The sequence below is a fragment of the Aspergillus ibericus genome (genome assembly GCF_003184845.1).
Source record: "Aspergillus ibericus CBS 121593 unplaced genomic scaffold BO80scaffold_29, whole genome shotgun sequence".
In the NCBI taxonomy this organism is placed as follows: Eukaryota; Fungi; Ascomycota; class Eurotiomycetes; order Eurotiales; family Aspergillaceae; genus Aspergillus; species Aspergillus ibericus.
The window spans coordinates 408,621-428,798 of NW_020292127.1; the positions used below are offsets into that span (position 1 = coordinate 408,621).

General features: G+C 44.3%; 6 protein-coding genes across 6 annotated transcripts; 4 read left to right on the plus strand and 2 right to left on the minus strand.

The window, feature by feature from the left end:
- Positions 1-1,459: 1,459 nt before the first annotated feature.
- BO80DRAFT_359520 (LipA and NB-ARC domain protein) lies at positions 1,460-5,161 on the minus strand (the record flags this gene model as incomplete). The annotated part of the gene is made up of 9 exons (XM_025715930.1): positions 1,460-2,633; positions 2,686-3,730; positions 3,777-3,914; positions 3,963-4,158; positions 4,212-4,441; positions 4,493-4,562; positions 4,614-4,673; positions 4,738-4,963; positions 5,064-5,161. 9 exons carry the CDS (start codon positions 5,159-5,161, stop codon positions 1,460-1,462), a joined length of 3,237 nt encoding a protein of 1,078 aa, XP_025573720.1.
- Positions 5,162-6,047: 886 nt separating this feature from the next.
- BO80DRAFT_129459 (uncharacterized protein) lies at positions 6,048-7,382 on the plus strand. The gene is made up of 2 exons (XM_025713569.1): positions 6,048-7,140; positions 7,193-7,382. The coding sequence occupies exons 1-2, from the start codon at positions 6,095-6,097 to the stop codon at positions 7,206-7,208; spliced, it is 1,062 nt and encodes a 353-aa protein (XP_025573721.1). The 5' UTR covers positions 6,048-6,094; the 3' UTR covers positions 7,209-7,382.
- Positions 7,383-8,129: 747 nt separating this feature from the next.
- BO80DRAFT_456697 (folylpolyglutamate synthase) lies at positions 8,130-9,792 on the plus strand (the record flags this gene model as incomplete). Its single annotated transcript, XM_025722188.1, has 5 exons — positions 8,130-8,147; positions 8,194-8,358; positions 8,408-9,303; positions 9,358-9,512; positions 9,569-9,792. The coding sequence occupies 5 exons, from the start codon at positions 8,130-8,132 to the stop codon at positions 9,790-9,792; spliced, it is 1,458 nt and encodes a 485-aa protein (XP_025573722.1).
- Positions 9,793-12,903: 3,111 nt separating this feature from the next.
- Positions 12,904-13,095, plus strand: BO80DRAFT_359594 (uncharacterized protein; the record flags this gene model as incomplete). The annotated part of the gene is made up of 1 exon (XM_025715932.1): positions 12,904-13,095. A coding segment is annotated over one exon (192 nt), but the record flags the coding sequence as incomplete, so codon positions are not given.
- Positions 13,096-16,023: 2,928 nt separating this feature from the next.
- BO80DRAFT_426648 (Sec1 family protein) lies at positions 16,024-18,909 on the plus strand. Its single transcript, XM_025719823.1, has 7 exons — positions 16,024-16,293; positions 16,350-16,387; positions 16,478-16,565; positions 16,621-16,767; positions 16,819-17,021; positions 17,071-17,537; positions 17,583-18,909. The coding sequence occupies exons 1-7, from the start codon at positions 16,260-16,262 to the stop codon at positions 18,700-18,702; spliced, it is 2,097 nt and encodes a 698-aa protein (XP_025573724.1). The 5' UTR covers positions 16,024-16,259; the 3' UTR covers positions 18,703-18,909.
- On the minus strand, positions 18,610-19,782 carry BO80DRAFT_426649 (putative G-patch domain protein). Its single transcript, XM_025719824.1, has one exon. The coding sequence runs from the start codon at positions 19,749-19,751 to the stop codon at positions 18,894-18,896; it is 858 nt and encodes a 285-aa protein (XP_025573725.1). The 5' UTR covers positions 19,752-19,782; the 3' UTR covers positions 18,610-18,893.
- Positions 19,783-20,178: the final 396 nt, after the last annotated feature.

Sequence of the window (20,178 nt, forward strand, 5' to 3'; positions counted from 1 at the left end):
AAAAAAGTAAACTTATCTAGATAGATATAAAAAAGAAGAATAAAATAGGAAAAAAGAATTATATATATATTTAATAATAAATATAAATATATTAAATAAAATATATATTCTATCTATTTACTTCACCACTCGCTTTAAAAAAAAGAATAAATAATAAATAGCTATATAAATTAGATATCTAATATAAAATATAATAAATCTATATCCTATATATATAGCATATATAATTAAATATTAGATAATAATAACTATAACTAAGTAGGTTCTTATAGCACGTGCGTGGTATATGATTAGCTAAAATTAGTCGTAGTCTAGTATATTACAAGATATTCATCGTAGTCTAAATCTTTTAATATAGAGGGATTCAGACCATGCCGAGTATATACCAAGAACAGCTCAGCGTGGTCTAAACAGGGCGGTGAGATGACTGGCAGAATGTTAGACCACGCTCACCTTTTTTCAGACCATGATGAGCTGCGACCCGCCCTAGAAGCCCTTTGCTTATCTCCTGATGGCATTATATCCTACTAGGCCGACAACTCGTGAAACTTGCGATAGATGCCACGCACTATTTAGAAGACAGATCCGAAGCATGCCACAAACAAGCTATATATAAGTAACAATCCAAACAAATATACGGTTGTAACATATATCCCAAAGCCAGGACCCAAGAGAGAATAAATTTTATTGCCAAGATAAATACATACAAAATCCACTTCTATCCTCTCATTAGAGTCGCAATCTCGTTAAAGTAACGTGACGAAATTTCTGTAGTTATGGCTTTGTTAGATTCTAACAAGCATGAATTGATATTTGCCGTTTCAAAGTCAACAGAGAAAATAGGAGTGACTGTACCGGGCCAACCACCAGATTCTATAGAATTTTCCGAGTTATCAACGAAGTATCGCTATTTGTAATCCAATGCCCGTTCGGAAGATGGTGAATTTTGATATGGGCATCATATGCATACACAGAATCCATGCCATGATCAACAGTGGTGAACGAGGTTCCTTCTAAATAGCTGAAGGTGCTAGCTGCAACAAGCTGTTGACGCACTGCCAACTAGTCACTGTTAGTTAGAGCAAGTGTACTTGCCCCACAAAAGCCTGTACTCGCAAGAGTACTGACGCCTAATAATTCCTAGTACTTGGCTTTGATAGGATGTCCCGGTCATGTGGGTTATCGTCGCCTAGAGCTGTGGTTCAAACCGTTGTAGTGTGGGGTAGAGGTCATATACTCCGGCGGTCATTCAGGTATTACTATTAGTGTCGGCACGTGACTGTTGGTCTGTCTAATAATCTTATGATCTTATCAGGTGTTCATGTATCGATGTTTTAATGTATTGAGTGTGATACGTCTATCTTCACGCGGCATATTCATTAAACACAGTACTCTAAATTAAAATCAGGAGAGTGTAGCGTTTCCTTGCGCTTGTAGAGTAAAACTATGCAGTCTTGTTTCACAGCCTGACGCGGCCTAGGATGAAGTCACACCATTGTGAATTGAACACAGCAATCCAGAAGACACGGGGTTCTGACGCAAGATTTACCTTTGCCGCTTGGAGTGTTTCCGTTCCTTCAACTTCACGGCCAGTCATCAAAAGTATGTGAGCAATTGAACATCGTACAATGCCAGCGTTAAAACCTCCCCCAAGTCCAATCTGCTCCAATACTACCAATGCGCTTTTCCATCGTGGTAGCGCCTCTTCCCAGTGTGACTGTAAATGAGAGATCCTCGCAAGTGAAACCCAGACACGGAAGCTATTGACTTGTGCAGTATAGTCTGGTGCGCCAGAGATTGAAAACGCACGCTGGAGGGCAAATAGAATTGATTCCGCTTCCGCATACCTGTGCTGTAGCAGGTACACTTCTGCAAGTGATAACTGCAGGCGTTGGCCCGTGCTGATGTCCTGAGTTCTTTTTTCCCTCATTGGTTCCAATTCTCGTAGGAGGAGACTTTCGGCATCGGATGGTTGGTTTAGTTCACAATGCAACTCTGCTACCCCAGAGACCAGAGCTCGATACCAACCTGAGCCCTCAAAGAAATCGTCAAGAAGACTACCCTGAAGAACACCCTCAAGCAAGTCCAGAGCCTCCCTGAACAGACCCTGGAAGCGAAGAACCTTACCTAGAGTTATGTCTCGCGCTCGTAAGGTTATTCTTTCAAGAGTAGAGTAATCTGCATGCAGCGGTGTCCATTCGGTCAATTCCGCTTTAGCTTCAGGGAGTTTGCCCTGGCGAATCAGATTCTCAGAATAGGATATGATGAGGTCACCACGATGCGAATTGAGTCTCGGTGTCAACTTTTCGTCCTCCTCAAAAGACACACGACGCAGAAATTGCTGTAAGGCGGTTTCGGATTCCTCGTGCTTCCCTGACATCCTCAAGATTGAACTCTCTCGGTACGCAAGCCAGGCATGTAAATAAAGATCGTTTCCATCTTCCAATAAATTTTTGGCGCGACTTATCGCTTCAACCTTCCAATTTGCGTTTGAAAAGCGTGATGCAGCAATAAGGGTCGATGCGAGTTCGCGTTGGAACCAACCTTGCTCTCCATCTTCTATGCAGATAGCGTCATATTCAGCAAGTACGCGGCTCAGATGAGGTAATATAACTCTTCCCATTTCTCCGTTACTGCGAACATGTCAGTATTTATCCTTTAATGAATGTGGCGTACATAACTTACAGTGGCTCAATGTACCTGTTCCTCGGAAATGCATGGCAGATGAGTAGAAGGGCTTGCTTTCGCCAGCTGTTCAATTCTGTTTGCGACATTCGCTGCATCACACAGTACTGAACCAATGGGTGAATAGAAAAGTTTCGGAATCCATTAGGCCCAACATTGCAGGATATGAGCGAAAAGGAGAGCAATTTCTCAACGGCCACGTCAAAGTCAAAGTCACTTTGGATAACCCTTGATAAACGGGCATCCACTCCTTCGTCCTCTGCGCGGATCTCCGTCACCTCACCGTACTCGTTCCACCTCTTTTGGGAAGAGGTCCCTCGATGTAAAATTACTTCAGGAATGGTTGCTGGCTCTAAGAATGAGAAGAGAAAAAGAACGCAGATTGCATCGGGTGACTCTTGTTCAAGTTGTTTGAAGTTTATTTCCCATGCTGTTAAGACTGCTTTTTCCGTGTCTCCCAGACGTGAGACAAACCGGAGTAGGTCCTGTCGGCGTGTCGAGTAAAGTCTCCGGTAATCTGCTAGCGACCTATGACGTGAGCGTACAAATGCTCCCGCCTGCACTAGAGCCAGGGGAAGCGATCCAAGGAGTTCAGCAATGGTTTTGGCATCCTCAATTTCACTTTGAGAAGGTTGCTGGATACCGGCCTTTTCTAGTAACAACTGCACCGCATCTTCGTTCGCCAGAGGTCTGAGTATGTGACCCTCGTTGGCTACAGTCCCGATAAGTCCCTGGTCACGACTAGTAATGATAACATGGCCCCAATTGACGGCGGGTAAATACTTCTGTATAGGGACTGACTCTAGATCATCAGCGTTATCGAAGACAAGTAACCACTCGGTGTTTTCAGGTCTCGCCAACCAGCTCTTGATAGAAGTCGTCTTGCTCTTCGAATCGCCAAGGTGGAGAAGATCATGCAATCGATCAAAGTCCGCTTCCAGTGAAGCAGTGGAGCTTGCGTTCAGAAAAGCTACTCCTCTCTTATATTTCGAAGTGTTCTTGAGGAGATAGTGTAAGGCAGTCTGTGTCTTTCCTGAGCCACCTTCTCTTAAGTCAGCAACAACCATCGGACAACGAAGTTAATAACTTACCTAGACCACACAGGGCAAATATCGATCTTGTCTGCCCTTTGTTGCGATCGAAGTACATCCTCATTGTTTCGAGGATGTCAGCTCTACCAAATAGAGTCGAACAAGGTACGGCTGAAATGTCAAAGGGAATAGCGGGATCTATTCGCATTAGCTATCATTAAGCGATGCTAGTAAGCAGTAACCTACCTCTTTGCATATGTGACGTTTTCTCCAAAGTGAAGACGTCATGAAGAGTGCCAGCAAATTCCTTCAGACGGCTAACCACAGGACGAAAAGAGCGATCTTGGAGAGATTTGAATCGCACAATATTTCGGTGATCAGCAAATTGAGGAACTGTGATCTCGTGAGGAACATTCAATACTGCAGATTGCTGCTCTACAATCTGCTGTAAATGTTAACAGCAAGACTGCGAATGACTCTCGGGGTAGTGACTACCATTTTCTTAATGAATGGGCCGATAGAGGTAAGTTCCAATTCGTAGAAAGAAACGAGATGTACCGTCCTTCTTCTCTTCACGAAGTCCTCTGTGATCTCTAGTAAGACCTCAGAGTCCTTCTGTAGGTCCCTAATAAGAGCGCGTGGAGGTCTCAGAGGCGAGCATGCTGAAACAATGTTTGCCATGAGTTTGCCCATGACAGCAAGGTTGCTGCCATTATGCGGGGTACCTTGCAGGTTGTTAGGAAGTATCATCAGGGTTCGATAGAACAACTACATACCAAGAAATAAGATTCCATACACTGCCTGTTGCACTTTTTCTTGTTCGTCAGAACAACCAATCAATAAAGCCTTCAGCCAGAGTTAGACACTGCTTTAAGCTTCAGAGTTGGAATCAAGTACCTTCTTTGCGACAATTCCACCCAAGCTATGGCAAACGAGCACAATGGGCCGGATCTTCTCCTTTGTATCAAATTAGCAAAAGCAATCCAATCATAAACACAACCACGTTGATTTTATTCCCTACATCTGCGGCTGATCTTATGTCTGCCAATTCAGTGAGTAGTTTCAATGATATACTGCGTAGGTCTTGCTGGGCGGTAAAATTTTTGAAGCGAGCATTAAAGCCAAAAGTCGTTATCCTAATGTTAGGTAATGCTTCAGGCAAGAGATCCCTCAGCCACATGACCCCCGTGTCTTGATGAGTCCATGTGTCGAAGGGATCGCCGTTCAAGCCATGAATAGCAACTAAACTATCAAGCTAGTCATTATCAACTCGACTTATGTTGCGGGATCATCTGTCTCATGGCTTTTTACTCTCCACGAAGGACAGAATGAAGATAAAATCCTTACTCGAACACGACATCTCTCTGCTTATGTATTTTGCCCTCTCTACTGTTGGATGAAGGATCGTAGAGAACTGTGATTCCGTATTTATTTGCGCCCGTCATAATGATGTTGTAACTGTTTGCAGTCGCATCCAGAACATCATAAAAACGTTAATAAAAGGGGCCATCCGCTATTAAATACATCTCACTTGTGCCAGGGGACGACACGTGTACTAACACCATACGCCGAAGAGATACGGCCAAGATCACCTATCACACAAGCAATCACCAATCCGAAGGCCCCCATAAGCGCCGACGGAAGAGAGCACAGGGTATAGTTTTATCACACCTGAATGGAATGCCTTGGAGGGGGCTTTCGTCCCGCCCGAACCAGGCTAATACTAGGACCCCTGCCAGGCGGATAAAATCTGCCGAGCGGTGTACGGTGGAAAGGCGCCAGTTGTGTCCGTACAGACTGGACTTGAACGGTATTAGCAAAAAATCGTGGTCACGTGATAACGCGCAAAGACTGATGTGTTAGTACAATGGTAAGTATAGGAACTCATAATGCACTCTCAAAGTATAATGAATTGAAGCCACAAAAGCAGGCAATCTCATGGTGTATGCAGTCTAGCATAGACTATTGTCGGCGGAGTTGTAATGCGAACCGTAACAATTAGAGTGGTATGTGCACCAGCCTGGCTATCCCTCTCAGCAACGGCAGTATGTGGCTTGGACCTTTTGAAGCATTATCAAGTGAAAGACATATATTAGTGGGAATCGAAACAAATTTGACTACATGGGCTACTGCATTTGTTAAATATTTCTACCCTTATATTGGATGTACGTTGGCGTTCGTGGAGTGCTGCGACAATGCCAAGTAATCCACTCAGATACTGCCTAGTACTAATTTCAGACGTGGAGATTTTGGCTGCCGCCAATTTCTACAATACCGAAGTAGCTAAAAGCCACCTTCTCCTCGTCAAATCCCCCAAAAAGCTACTTACTGCCCCAAACATCTTAAAATCAGATTTGCCAACCATCCTTAGACAAGCAATGGCCCGGCCGGGTTTCAAACTCAAGGCAGTTCTTAATGACGATGTGCTTGAGATCGAGGCCGCCTTGGAGAAGCAGCCTCGCCTCGTCATTGAAGCTCTGATTGAAGCCTTTCTTCTATGTCCAATGGACGAAGGCATATTAGCTCGGCTTCAACTAGGAGACTGTTTCCGCCGATCCCTTCAATCCAGCCGGCTAAGAACACCATATCGACTACATACCATCGTCAATGAATGTAAAACTGGGAGGACGGACTCACGTTCGCTGGAAGGGAAATTCTATAACCATGGCGGTGTTCGTGCTGTAGCTGCTCTCGCAACTGCAGCAACAGACAACAAGCAGGTCATGACACTACTCAGGCACCTCCCAGAACAGCATCTGCAGGCTCTTTTAAGGTCCATAGACGACATCGAACCACACCGCGACTTTATCTTTATCGTGGAGACTTTAAGCAGAAGAAAACCGCCAAGGTTATCAAAGAAGAAGAGCATTCCAGCACCTCGATCCCGTCGGCGTTTCCCCTGGTCTGATGGTGCCAATAAACCACCGAATACGATAGAAGAGCAAGTTGCTGGTCCAGGGCGGTTTGCAGAAGGCTCGGTCAAAAACTCGCCTCCTAGGACCGGATGTGTTGAACTCGGGAAAGCACTTGATGAGCATGATGTTCCATGTCCAAGGTCTACCCCTCATATGATTGAGACACTAAGTAGAGCTGCCCCCTGTGATCAAGCATCCACACACCGCTGTTACAGCACCCCAAACGCCACTAGCCATCCTGCTGCAAATTTGGCAGGAGCCGACCAGAACAAATCACAAAATGTCTTTTCGGAACCTGTTCCGAATGTGGCACACGCACCTGTCACAGGTACACAATATCCCCATCCTGCGGTGGTCCAGGAAATAAAGGAGAAACGACGCACAGATTTGTGCGAGCCACGAGTGTGTGATTTACAGACTGCGGGAACCGTGCTAAAATCTTTTACTGTCAGGATACCCTTACCCAACGGGCGTTACATCGGACTTTGGAGGCACATGGCAAGACTCGGGTATGTGCAGGAAATTCAGACAAGAAATGGATGCAGTTAACGGAGACAACAGAAAACTTCAGAATTGATCTCGACAACATCGATGCGATATCTTACTATGAAAAAGATGCGGACAATTCTGCCTTCGAACATTATGGCATTGACTTGGACACCTTCAACGCTTCGTGAAAATGGCGAGCAGATACAGAACCTCTCCTGAGGCGACCTCAAGATTGACTGCCTGATTGAACGACAGCCATCTACCCATGACCAGAGGCTTCCCGTCTGCAGTTGATGAGAGCCGTTTGCCGTGGTTTAAAATCAACAGATCGCCTGGGAATGTTTCTAAGTTCGTTGGCCCGAGGCTTTCATTGCAAGGACCATGACACCGAATGAGAAATGCCGCCTTTCCCCTGGTCTTGCGATAGAGGTGTACTCAGTAAGAAAGCAACATGACACAAAGGGATTTTGAGCTCACTTCAATGTTCGCAGCCTTGATGAGAGGCATAACCTTAGTTGCCCGATCCGGGTGACTGCATTGTTCCACTACACTGCTTCCACGATAGGGCCGCCAGTGTTCCTGCATTGCGGCTACACTCAACCATGACGCAAAAGTATCTAGGGGCTTCATCGATCCATTGACGCCGATAAAATCTTCGGGAGGGGCAGACGGATTCGACATAGTCGGAGCAAAGGAAACAGGCAAGTGGCCTTACTTTAGCTCACAGCTGTCGCATTATCTAGACCGTTAACAGCGTCAGTAACAGCGCAGGTTTGGAGAACGAGATTATCTCACCACATGCTAACGACGATTATCTTGTTTCGTTTGTCTGGTGAACGGAATAATTGGAGTGGGGTCGCTCAGCAGCTGCTTAGCCGGACGGTGCGCCTGCACGTGATCAGGGGCTCTCTGGACTGGAGACCATAATCATACCTTGCTAATCTCACAGATAGTGTCACAGCAATGATCGGAGTGACTTTTAAGTCAGGTACCCATGCACATTGGCAACATGAAGCGTAATTATGAAGTATTACTCCCCAGAAATATACTGCTCTCGATACTGACTTGAAAAGAATGCACTCAAGCTCCTGGAGACTCGAAGGCGAAAAGCGCGACCGACAACCCCTGCCGCAACGTTCCAACAGCAAACTGGAGCGCCCCCGAGCAATACCCCGACAGTTAGGGGTGTACCTAGCCTGAATGGGATGAAGGAGTGGCTGCAAATGCTAGGGCATACGGTATACATGTCAACTCGTACGGCAACGTACTTGTTCTCACTCTTGATAGGAGTCTGATTTGAACAACCTCAATATAATTCATGTTGCTGGTACGAAGGGCAAGGGAAGCACATGTGCTTTCGCTCGTTCTCTCCTTCGTTCGCATGGTCTGAGGACAGGTTTTCCAGGTCGAGTTGGATTATACACCTCTCCTGATTTGCAATGTATCAGAGAGAGAATACAGATTGACGACAGACCCATCACGGAAGAGATTTTTGCTCGATACTTCTTCGAAGTTTGGGATCGCATCATAACGCAGAACCCTTCCAATGGTAAAGAAGGTGCTAGACTCCCTCGATATTTGCAGCTTCTGGCAATACTGGCGTTCCACACGTTTATCAGGGAGAATGTTGAAGCGGCAATATTTGAAACACACCACGGTGGAGAGTACGACGCCACGAACGTCGTCCAAAACCCCGTTGTGACTGGGGTTACATCTCTTGGCATGGATCATGTAGCACAACTCGGACCTACGCTAGAAGACATTGCCTGGCATAAAGCAGGAATCCTCAAAACTGGGGTTCCTGCGTTCTCCCTTGAACAGGAGGCTGTTGCTGCTCGAATGCTGCGGAACCGTGCGGCCGAGAAACGGACACATCTGGAGTTTGTCGCAGTCAATACCTCACTTCCTGACAATTCGAAAGTGTTGGGTGTTACAGTACAAAAATTGAACTGCTCACTAGCTGTCGAATTGGTCAGAAAATTTGTGCAAGTCAAAGCACCTGGACACGAGTTGAATGCCGAGGATATTTCTCGCGCCGTCGACAGTTTTTCCTGGGGTGGCAGATTCCAGATCATAGAGAAAGGCCTCTGTCGTTGGTTTTTAGACGGTGCTCACAATACCTTGAGCCTCGAACAAGCGGCGGCATGGTTCTCAGAGAATACCGGTGCCTTGAATTATCGCAGGTCAGTTAGTGTGGAAGAAAACGAGAGATGTCGACCATTAACCACATTGTACAGATGTCGTGTTCTAATATTTAGCCACTTCTCGGAGGAACGGGACGGTAGGGTATTGGTGGAGTGTTTAGCTCATGCGCTTTCAGCACGGGGTGCGAAGCCAGAACATGTCATTTTCACTACATATAATGAAAGGGATGATGGAACTAGCAGGCTAGGTAAGATTCCGCCTACAGCCCTATTCCCTGTTTCCACGTTGATCATTTACTCCTAGACAAAACTCTCAAGGTACCCGAAAAGCCTTTTCCCGATCTTTGCTCTGTATATGCTGCGGTCTGGAGCAGGCTCGATCCTGAAGCGATAGTTTCGAGTAAGCCAACAATTGAAGCGGCGATAAGGCTTGCGGAACAAATCGCTGCTGAATCTGGTGGAGCTCAATGCTTTGTGACGGGAAGCCTGCATTTGGTTGGAGGAGCCCTGAATCTATTGACTTCTTAATGCGGCGCACATCGTCACTTCACTGTTTTCGCGATTTTCATTTGTATGTTTGTATGCTTGTCAGAGTCGGATATGCAGATATATTCTCCCTTTTCCGAAACGCTATTTACAACTCTCGAGTGCAATGTGATCGTCCACCTAGAACTCTGGCTAGCTTCAACTTGGGCGTTTACTACCGGCAAATTTCTGAGACGGAACGTTGCTCCTTCTAGCGTATTTAGAACCTTATTGTGCTATGTGGAAAGCAACCAATTATCTTGACAATTGGTCACATTAGCCCGTAGCAGTCCAGAACCAAGGTTTCGATGTATGGGGGCCACTACGAAATGTAGGTAAACAAATGATTTCTCTGTAGACAAGGTGGTAGTGAAAGGCACGATAACTTCTTTCGAAAAGAATGACTACAAGGACTATTATGAGCAATTATTGACCAAAAATAGAGCATGCCCAGATGATGCAGTCAGCACGCACCACGGCGGCCCCTCCACATTCGTCTCAACATCATCAAACGCTTCATGAGTAATGGAAACTTGGCTGCTATCATCCAACTGCTACCAGAAACGGCGGGGAAGTACGTTCGACATAATGATCTGGCCTGGTTAATCTGCGCAATCGTGATGAAATAGCAACCTAAGGACAGTTTTGCATGCGACGGGGCTCGCAGATATTGCTAAGGCCCGTGACGGATGATCTGCCCTGCCTTTCAAAACCTGAGGCATTATCTCCTAATCGCATTATATCCCGCTGGCCTGAGAGAAAAAGTCCGTAGCGAAATCTCGATCGGATATTGAGTAAAACATAGTATTACGTAGGCTATCCGGGAGTTGATTAATAGAACAGATCAAGACGGTCCTGCTCCTCTTCATCATACGGTAACATATAGACTCCTCTCCGATATCCGTGATATATGCGGCCGTTTCCTTCGAAAAAAAAGACTTCTGTCCGGAGGCCTAAAACAAATCAACAACGGGAGATAATGATCACAACATTAGTTACTCAATACTATTTAAAATGAATAAAGTATGATCAGCACCTTAAGTATTTTTGTTTTTCCCGGAAAAGGGGGGTTCTTTGAAGGAGTAGCTGAGGGAATGTAGAGGAAGTAGGGCAATGGAAGAGAACAAGGAGAGATACTTACTCTCAGAACTGCTCATGCTTGGAGACCCATCGCATACCAAGTACTCGCTACTGGTTGGGGCCTTTCTAAAGGATTCTTAGTCAGTAATGAAGTAAATATCCATAATATTTGATGCTTGCCCGAAACTGCGTAATCTCGTAGGATGCTGCGACTTAATAAGGTGAAGTGGTCGCGAGGCGGCGAAGTCAAGGAAACTGGCTGATGCAGAGCCCGTGGGTTCCAAAGGTAGCCAATGAGAGGAAATATATCTTGTCCTGCTATGAATTTGACCAAACTATTAACATTTGTAAAGTAACCAGCATCATTACCAGCGAAAGAATACCAACTTTAGCCAACAGAAACCAAGAATCAGGTAGCGCAGATAACGATGAAGTTCACTTCCACAAATTGACCCAAGAAGGTAATGTCGATCGTCACGTGACCAAAGCACGTTAACCATCATATTAGCTCTACACTTCGGCGGCCGTAGCCAAAATAAGGTCCTCAATACAATCACTCTTCTTACTCTACTTCCTTGAGCCAGTGCATCATTCCTCTGGCCATCGCAGTGTGCCTAAACATAACATATAGTTATGGGCCTTCCCAGTGTTCTCCCCCTTTGACGTCTTGGGCTGCTGCTGAGTCATTCTCATCAGTTATAAGATTGGAGTCAAAATCCTTCTCCGTTTTCTAAATCAGTCATGGATAGTATATTTTCTATTTGGTTTTAATTCCCATACCAACAGCAAGCATACTAAAAGCGTATTAGTCGCGAGAAAAGGCCTAACCAGAATCCTGTCGAATCGGAGAGAAATGTTGTGACTTAGCTAGACTCTTAAATGTAAATATCCAGGCAGACATCAGCATCATATAGCTTGCTATATTCGTAGACCTTTCATATAAGATCCTTTCTATACTGGACTTGTTTCTATCGTATCATCTTCTTAGATAAGTCGGAGGTCTTAGGCGACTTCTGCTTGCTTAATTCCTTCAACATTATTATAGTATTCCACGAATCAATCTATAGATAGTTTTTTTCTTCTGATCTTTAATCACAAACCCTCCTGTATTTATAATTCAACTCTTAAGTTTTGTGCGCCCCTTCCCCTGCCAAAAAAAATTCACTGGGTTAACTAGGTTTTTAACTATCATAAATAAATGTAGATTAATTTAACATGTTCAGACATGGCACTAAATACACAGTTATCTTATTACTATAACATAGCTTGCATTGCATATAGTTGCTGTACTTTACAAATAAATAAAAAAAATAAATAATATTAAAAGAGTTCAATAATTAGCTTTTAAAAAATTATGTTTAATTATTTTTAGCTCCCCTTAAGCCCCGTATGGTTATATAGATTGGCTAGTGCCGTTACCTGCTCGAATGATTTTTTATATAATAAATACTACTGCACATATATTATGTATGTATAATTTATATAATTATTTAATATTATTTTATTAATTAAAAAGTATATCTATTATACTATGGCTACGCAATGTTTTCTTTCTGAATAGAAAATGCTCTAACTGTTGACTAAAACTAATCCTATTACTAGTAACTATTGGATAAGTTAGTATCTAAATTAGTTAGACTTTGAATCAGGATTAGAGCGTCTAATGAAAGACCTACTATTAATAATTTACTAATATTTTACTTATTATAAGCTTTAGTAGATTATTAATAGTATCCCTTAGCGTATCTGCAAACCTAGTTACTATCTATATTTTTTTGGACATGAAAGCTTATAACTCTAGTATACCTATTATAGTTGGAAGTATATATTCAGCCTCTTATCAGAATTTCATTTAGAAACTGAAGAAAGTAGGCCAGGGAATATATACAATGGTATATAAAAAATAGAATCACGCAATAAATAAGTTAGTAGTTGTCGGCTGGGGTCCTACCTGAGTTTGCTGGTACTTAGTCTACTGTACGGTCTACTAAGCGCCTGCAGGTACCTTTTAGCCGAGCGGTCAGACTTCTGACAGTAGTGTTAAAAGAAATTAATCTTAATACTGAGGAAGGAGTTTCTTTGGTAATTATCCGGAAGATTTCGTTGCTTAAATATCTTATATATAAGAATATTCTAATCTTATATGACGTGGTGATTACAGAAGACAAACTGGTACTAATATTCGAGTATATAAATAATAATTTAAAATGCTATATTAATATTTAAGATAGCCTATTTGATATAGCTACTATTGTTGGAAAGAAGAGGCACTAGGCCAAAAAAGGAAAGATACTAATCTTAATTAGGCCTAATATCTTCTCTGAATATAATTGACTAATTAGCCAAAGGGAAGGATTCAATAAAAATTTCCTAAATAAGAAAGAAAAAGTAATTGAAATTTAATTAAAGAAATAATTCTGAATTAAATTGCTTGAATCTCTTAAATTACTTAAAAAAGAATAAAGTAAATAAATAAAGATTAAAGCTATATTTATATTTATTTATCTATCAGGTTGAATAATCATGAATTAGGCCTAGATTAAATTGCTTTAAAATTAGTAAAATCATGAAATTATTAGAATATAGGATAAAATAAAGTAATATAATATAAAAATAAAGTAAAATAAGTTTTTTAATAAATATAATTATAAAATAAAGAAATAATGATTTCATATGAGTGGAGAAACATGAGTATTCACTTGGTTAGCTGGGAAACCAGCCCATAAAAGTCAAATTATTGGAGATGGTTGATTCCCACGGAGGTAACCAGTTGGCTGTTTGATTGGCCAGTTGACAAATAGAGAAATTCCAGCTGACAACTATTAAGTCTTTAGTTTATCAGTTATTATATAGAATTTCTTTTTATTACGAGAATAGTATTATATATTGAGATTTAAAGCCCGAGAACTTGCTCTTTAATTAGAATAGATAACTAAAATTTATAGATTTTAGACTAAGCCATGTATTTGGTATCCCTATTAGCATATTTTTAAATAATGTGGTTATTCTATGGTACTGATCTCTTGATATACTATTCAAAAATCATATCTATAATATTAATATTAATATCTGGTCTGTTGGATGTATTATAGCTGAAATTTATATAGGCTCTCCTTTATTTACTAGAATAACTAAGAAAGATTAGTTTTTAAAGATTTTCTATATTGAGAGTATACTGATCAAGTTTTCCTAGCTAGAGATTAGTTAATTATCCTAGTATAGACTAGACTTTCTACTTTATTTTTTACAAGATTTGTAATATTTTATACTATAAATAGATTTTTTTAAACATTAGTCTATTGGAATATATATTATAGTTATTGTTAGCTGGAATTTTCTGTCAACTGGCCAAATTCAGCAAGTCAACTGGCCAATCAAACAGCCAACTGGTTACCTCTGCGGGAATCGGTCATCCCCAATAATTTGACTTTAACGGCTCAGTTTTTTAACAAATCAAGTGAATACTCGTGTTTCCCTGCTTATATAAAATTATTATTTCTTTATTTTATGATTATATTTATTAAGAAATTTATTTTATTCTATTTTTATATTATATTATCCTATTTTACTCTATATTCTGATAATTTCATGACTTTATTAATTTTAAAGTAATCTAATCTAGGCTTGATTCATGATTATTCAGCCTGACAGATAAATAAATATAAATATAACTTTAATCTTATTTATTTTATTTTTTTTAAGCAACTTAAGAGATTCAAGCGATTTAATTCAGAATTATTTCTTTAATTAAATTTCAATTACTTTTTCTTTCTTATTTAGGAAATTTTTATTGAATCCTTCCCTTTAGCTAATTAATCAATTGTATTCAGAGAAGATATTAGACCTAATTAAGATTAGTATTTTTTCTTTTTTAGCCTAGTGCCTCTTCTTTCCAACAATAATAACCTTCATAGTAAAGTCAAGTAATTTCTAATAGGCTCTATTCACTATTACTTTTAGTAGATTAGACTGAATTATAGTTACTTATGCATTCTGCATGACATTTTCTAAAATTTCTCTTAGCTACTTACTATATAGTGGCAGGTGGTACTAAAACTAAGAATCAGATCTATCTAAAGCTGATATTATATCTTTAATTTATTTATTCTGCTGCGAAGAGATCAACAATACAGAATATAATTATAAAATAAAGACTATGCCAATGCAAGGTATTAATTTTAATAAAAACTATTAGAGAGTCTTTTCCTGAAATAGATATATTATCTACTTTAAGCTATAAGTAATATAGTTTCTTTATAGGTAAAAGACCTGAGGATCCTGGCTCCAGCTTCTGATATAAGACTTTCTTAAGTAATAAATATAGCTATTAGACCAGCTAAGAGAAAATTAAATACATGTGATGCCTGTAAAAAAAGAAAAACCAAAATAAGCATTTAATCTACTTTTCTATTCTTTTACTTTTTTTCTTTCTTTTTTATTTATTTTTTTTATTTTTATTTTTTTTATTTTATTCTGTTTTCTACACAGCCCCTGGCTGATATATATCTATAAATGCTATGGAGATTACCTATATAATAAATATATTTAAGTAATATTTTATAATTAAAAAAATTAAAAACTACTATAACTAACAGGTAAGAATACTTAATTTAATAATAATAATTTCTTATTTAAATATTTATTTTAGTTTTATATTTAACCTAATACAGACTCTTTTTTATTTAGGAGGCTGTGTTAAGGTGCCTGGTTAGCTAGTAAATAAGGATTATATATTTTAATTATATTAGCCATTATTAATAAGGCGTTCTTCTTCTTCTTTCCAGCCGTAGCCTAGATAGTGAATATAACCAACATCTTCAACTCCCTGAGCTGTATCTCACAACATTATATACAGATCCACCTCCTTTATCTGCAACTTACGTGACTAGGCGTCCACCAAATGTCCGCCCCATGGGAGAACAACGATTGAAAGATGTAAAAGGGACTATGCTGTGCCATTATCAAGCTCTTCCAGACTCCCTCCGAAATTAACTATGTCATGTCGAGCAATCGCTGTCGTCGAACCTGAGCACGGTGGCAGGTAAGAGTATAGCTGCCCTGCACTAACCGGAACGGGCCCAGGGGCACACCGCCTGGCGGATCCAGACATGAGGTGGGAGTATCTCGTCGGTCCCGAAGAGGGTCCCGCAGAGGGTCGGCCTGTCTCAGTCTCGGGGATATCCTGAGTCTTGACTTACGTTTCAAAAAGAAAGTCTGCCCGCATCGCTGGTGCCCTGCTCCTCCCCGGCTGCCCCTGATCGGTGCTCTTCATTGTCCCGTCCCTGGCTTTGACCGAGCCTTATCTTCCGCCCCCCTGCCGTTCCGCCCTCTCCCCTCCAGCATCGTGAATCCAAAGTCTATGCCCCGTGGAGGGCTGCCGGTCAGCCACGATGAGCGCCTCAATCCTCAACATTCAGCATGATCGTAAGTGGATCTGCAGCTTCGCCGTTTGGTTTCACTGGTATTAACCCTCGTCGCAGTCATCCTGAACACAATCCGTTATGCGGCGGGTAATGAGGTGCGATTGCTTCCCTTCCATCCCTTCTCCTTACCGTCAACTTGGCCCCGCCCGTACACCCCACGCTGAAACTAACATCGACACCTACAGTGGAAGGTCTTGGTTGTGGACGAAACCAGTCGGAAGCTAATATACAATGCGGTCAGTGAGGATGATATCCTCAACCTCAATGTCACCAGTGAGTGAATTCCAACCTCATTGTCTCCGCCGCAGCTCTAATCGGCCGTTCGAAGATGTCGAGCAGATCGAGCATCGGCGCTCCCCCAATCCCACCATGGATGCGCTGTACATCCTCTCGCCTCTTCCACATATTGTCGACTGTATAATGGCGGACTTTGAGAGGAAGAGATATCGGAAGGCGTGGTTGGTTTGGACTTCATGTTAGGCACCTGCGTCTTGGCGGCCATTGTCGGTGCTGACATCGTTCGCAGTCCTCGATCCGCAACAGCGCGCTCGATTGGACCGGTCCCAGATGGCCCGCGAGCAGATCGCCAATTTCCAGATCATGAATGCCGACTACTTCCCGAGGGAATCGCGTCTGGTGACCTTCCGAGACCCGTGGAGTTTCCCGGTGTTGTTCCACCCTGGTTGCAACCATCTCATCCGTCAGCACTTGGAGGGAATCGCGCAGAAGGTGAGAGGGCGACTTGGACTGGCTTGATTGATGCTGACAATGGCTTGAGATTGTCTCGCTCTGCGCGAGCTTAGGAGAGTACCCCGTGATTCGATACTACAAGCCCCGAGCTCCGACCCACGAGGCCAGCGTATTGTGCTCCCACCTGGCGCGGTTCGTCCAGAATGAACTCGATCAGTTTGCACAATTCCAGCGCGACTTTCCTCCCCCATCGCCCAGACCGCGCGGAGTGCTTCTGGTTGTGGATCGTTCCACGGACTTGATCGCACCCCTGATCCACGAATTCACCTATCAGTCTATGGTGCACGATCTGCTGCCGATCAACGATGGCGACAAGGTCACATACAAAACCGTCATCAACGAGGGCAGTCCCAAGGAGGAGATCAAGGATATGGAGATCAACGAACTAGACAATGTGTGGGTCGAGTACCGGCACATGCACATGAAGGACGTGCTCGGCAAGCTGGGCGAAGACTTTGCCAAGTTCCGGGCCGCCAACCCCCAATTTGCGGAAGAGTGAGTGACGTCGTGCCTTTCTATCTGCCTCGCTAACGGCCGTAGCAACGACAAGGCGAATGTGAACACCATCAAGGACATGCTGGCGGGTCTGACGGAGTTCCAACAGGGAAGAGACGCTTACACGCTGCACCTCAACATGGCGCAAGAGTGTATGAAGTACTTCCAGGACCACAAGCTCCTCGAAGTCAGCGCGGTGGAACAGTGTCTCGCCACTGGATTGGATGAGAATTACAAGAAGGCGAAGAACCTGGCTTCCCAGCTTGTGCAACTGTTGGACGACGACGCGATCAAGCAGCCGGAGCGATTGCGACTCCTCCTGCTTTATATCATCTACCGGGGAGGCATCCTCGCGGGCGACATCCGGAAGCTCATGGCGCATGCGCAACTTCCACCGCAGGACGGTGAAATTGTGTCCAACCTCGATCTTCTCGGGGCGCGCGTGGAGAAGCCCCTGAAGGATGACAAGCCGCCGGTGCAGCCCTTGTTCACCCGGAAGCCTCCGTCCGGGCCGATGGTCGAAGAAGACGGACTGTCGCGCTACGACCTGAACCTTAAATTGATCCTGGAGGAGCTGGTCCGCGGGACCTTGGATGCGGGGACCTTCCCGTTCACTCGCCCGCACGCCGATAGCGATGCGTCGGCGCCACCGGACAGCGCCTCGCAGGCCTCGCTCCGCAGTGCCAAGCCGACGTGGGCGCGGACCCGGACGACGGGCGAGCAGCCGCGACAGCGGATTATCGTGTTCATGGCGGGAGGTGCTACATATGGAGAGGCACGCACGTGCTACGAGATGTCGCAGACGTGCGGCAAGGACGTGTTCCTGGCCACGTCCCACATGCTGTCTCCAGGGTTGTTCCTGCGCCAGCTGGGCGACCTGAGCGTGGACAAGCGACGACTGGATATTCCAGCGGAACGACCCAAGCCGACGGCGCCCGCGCATCTGTTTGAGCGGGAGGCTCCACCGGCACCAGCGCCGGTGAAGAAGCCGAACCCGGTGCCACATCTGAACCCGCCGGCGCCGGCATCTGCACTGGCGGCGATGTCATTGGGCAATGGGCAGAAAAACGGCGCGCCGACCAAGGAAGAGAAGAAGAAGGAAAAGAAGGAGAAGGAGAAGGACAAGGAGAAGAAGGAGAAGAAGCGGCATCACTTCTTCCGGTGACCCATCCCCGGGTGAACCTACAATCAACCAGCATGCTGCATCCACGACTGTGATACCCAGTCCGACACTGCCAACACTAATCTGGTATCTTTGTGTATGTAGTAACATGTACCATCGCATAATAGCCCCTAACCTTAGCCATATCACCAACCACCCTCCCTAACCACACCACACCAACCCATCCATAAAATCTACGCCCCCTCCCCAAAAAACCTCAACACCTCCTCACTCCTAAAAAACATCTCCCTCATCCTCTCCCCCTTCCTCCTCTCCTCCATCTGCTTCTTCCTCACCTCCTTCGCATTCAACTTCTCCACCCTCCCTTTCCCCTTATGCTTGTCTTTAATCTCCGGCACCACAGCCCCCAACCCCACCGTATCCTCTTTCAGCTTCCCCTTCACCGGCTCTCGGATCCCCTCGCGTCCTGGAGCACCGAGACCAATCCGTTTATCGGGATCCCAGCCGTAGGCGGCGAGGTAGCGCAGGCCGGGACGTGTGCGGTCGAGGTGCGAGGGGGGGTGAGAGTGCGGGAGACTGAGTTGGTGTGGGAGGGTGGCTTCGTGGGGGTGGGTGTGTGGGTTGGATGAGGAGGAGGGTGTGGTGGTGGGGAGGTTGCAGATGGGGCAGATGTCGATGTCCGTGGTGGGTTTGTCTGGTGAGGGTTGTTGTTGTGGTTCGGTGTTTGGAGATGGGGAGGGAGCTGAGGAGGTCGTAGAGCTAGATGTTGATGTTGCTGTTGGTATAGGTTGCGACTGAGAGCGTGGCTGCGGAGAGGGCGTCCCGGAGTGTGATTGTGATTGTGGTGACTGTCCCTTGTCCAACACAATCGACAAATACCGATCCGCTATACTCTGTCCACTTGACGTCGGAACCCCCTCAGAGGTCCTAGTAGTGGTGGTGGTAGTAGAAAGTTCATGTTCAGAGGAACGTACGAACGGGACACGCTTGCGCCGGATACCGGCGCCGAAGACGCGCTGGTCTTCTAGGGGGAGGATGTATTCGTCTTCATCGTCTGCTCCATCTTGTGATTGATGTGATGTGGGAGGCATGGTGTATTCATTCAGTCGTGAAATGACACTATAATTAGAGGTTGAACTGCCAAGGGGGAGAGAAGTGGCGGGAGATCGGCGACTAGACACTACCTCCGTTCTCCGTCCGCTCCGAAGTTGACTGACTGACTGACTGGCATACGTAAACTCGTCTTCTCTCTCCTCCCCGTCACTCATTCACTCATTCATTCCTTTTCTTTCCTTGCTTCTGTTATTTTCTACCATCTCACCATGCCCATCCCCATCCTCACCCAAGGCATAACAGAAGGCATCTCCTCAATCCCCCACGCATGGACAATCCTAAAGCTCATCCCATGGGGTCTCCTCCTCGCCTTCCTGAAATATTATTTCGGGGGTGCGCGTAACACCTCCGAACGAGTGATGCATTCCAAAGTCGTCATGGTCACAGTACTCCTCCCTTCCCCCC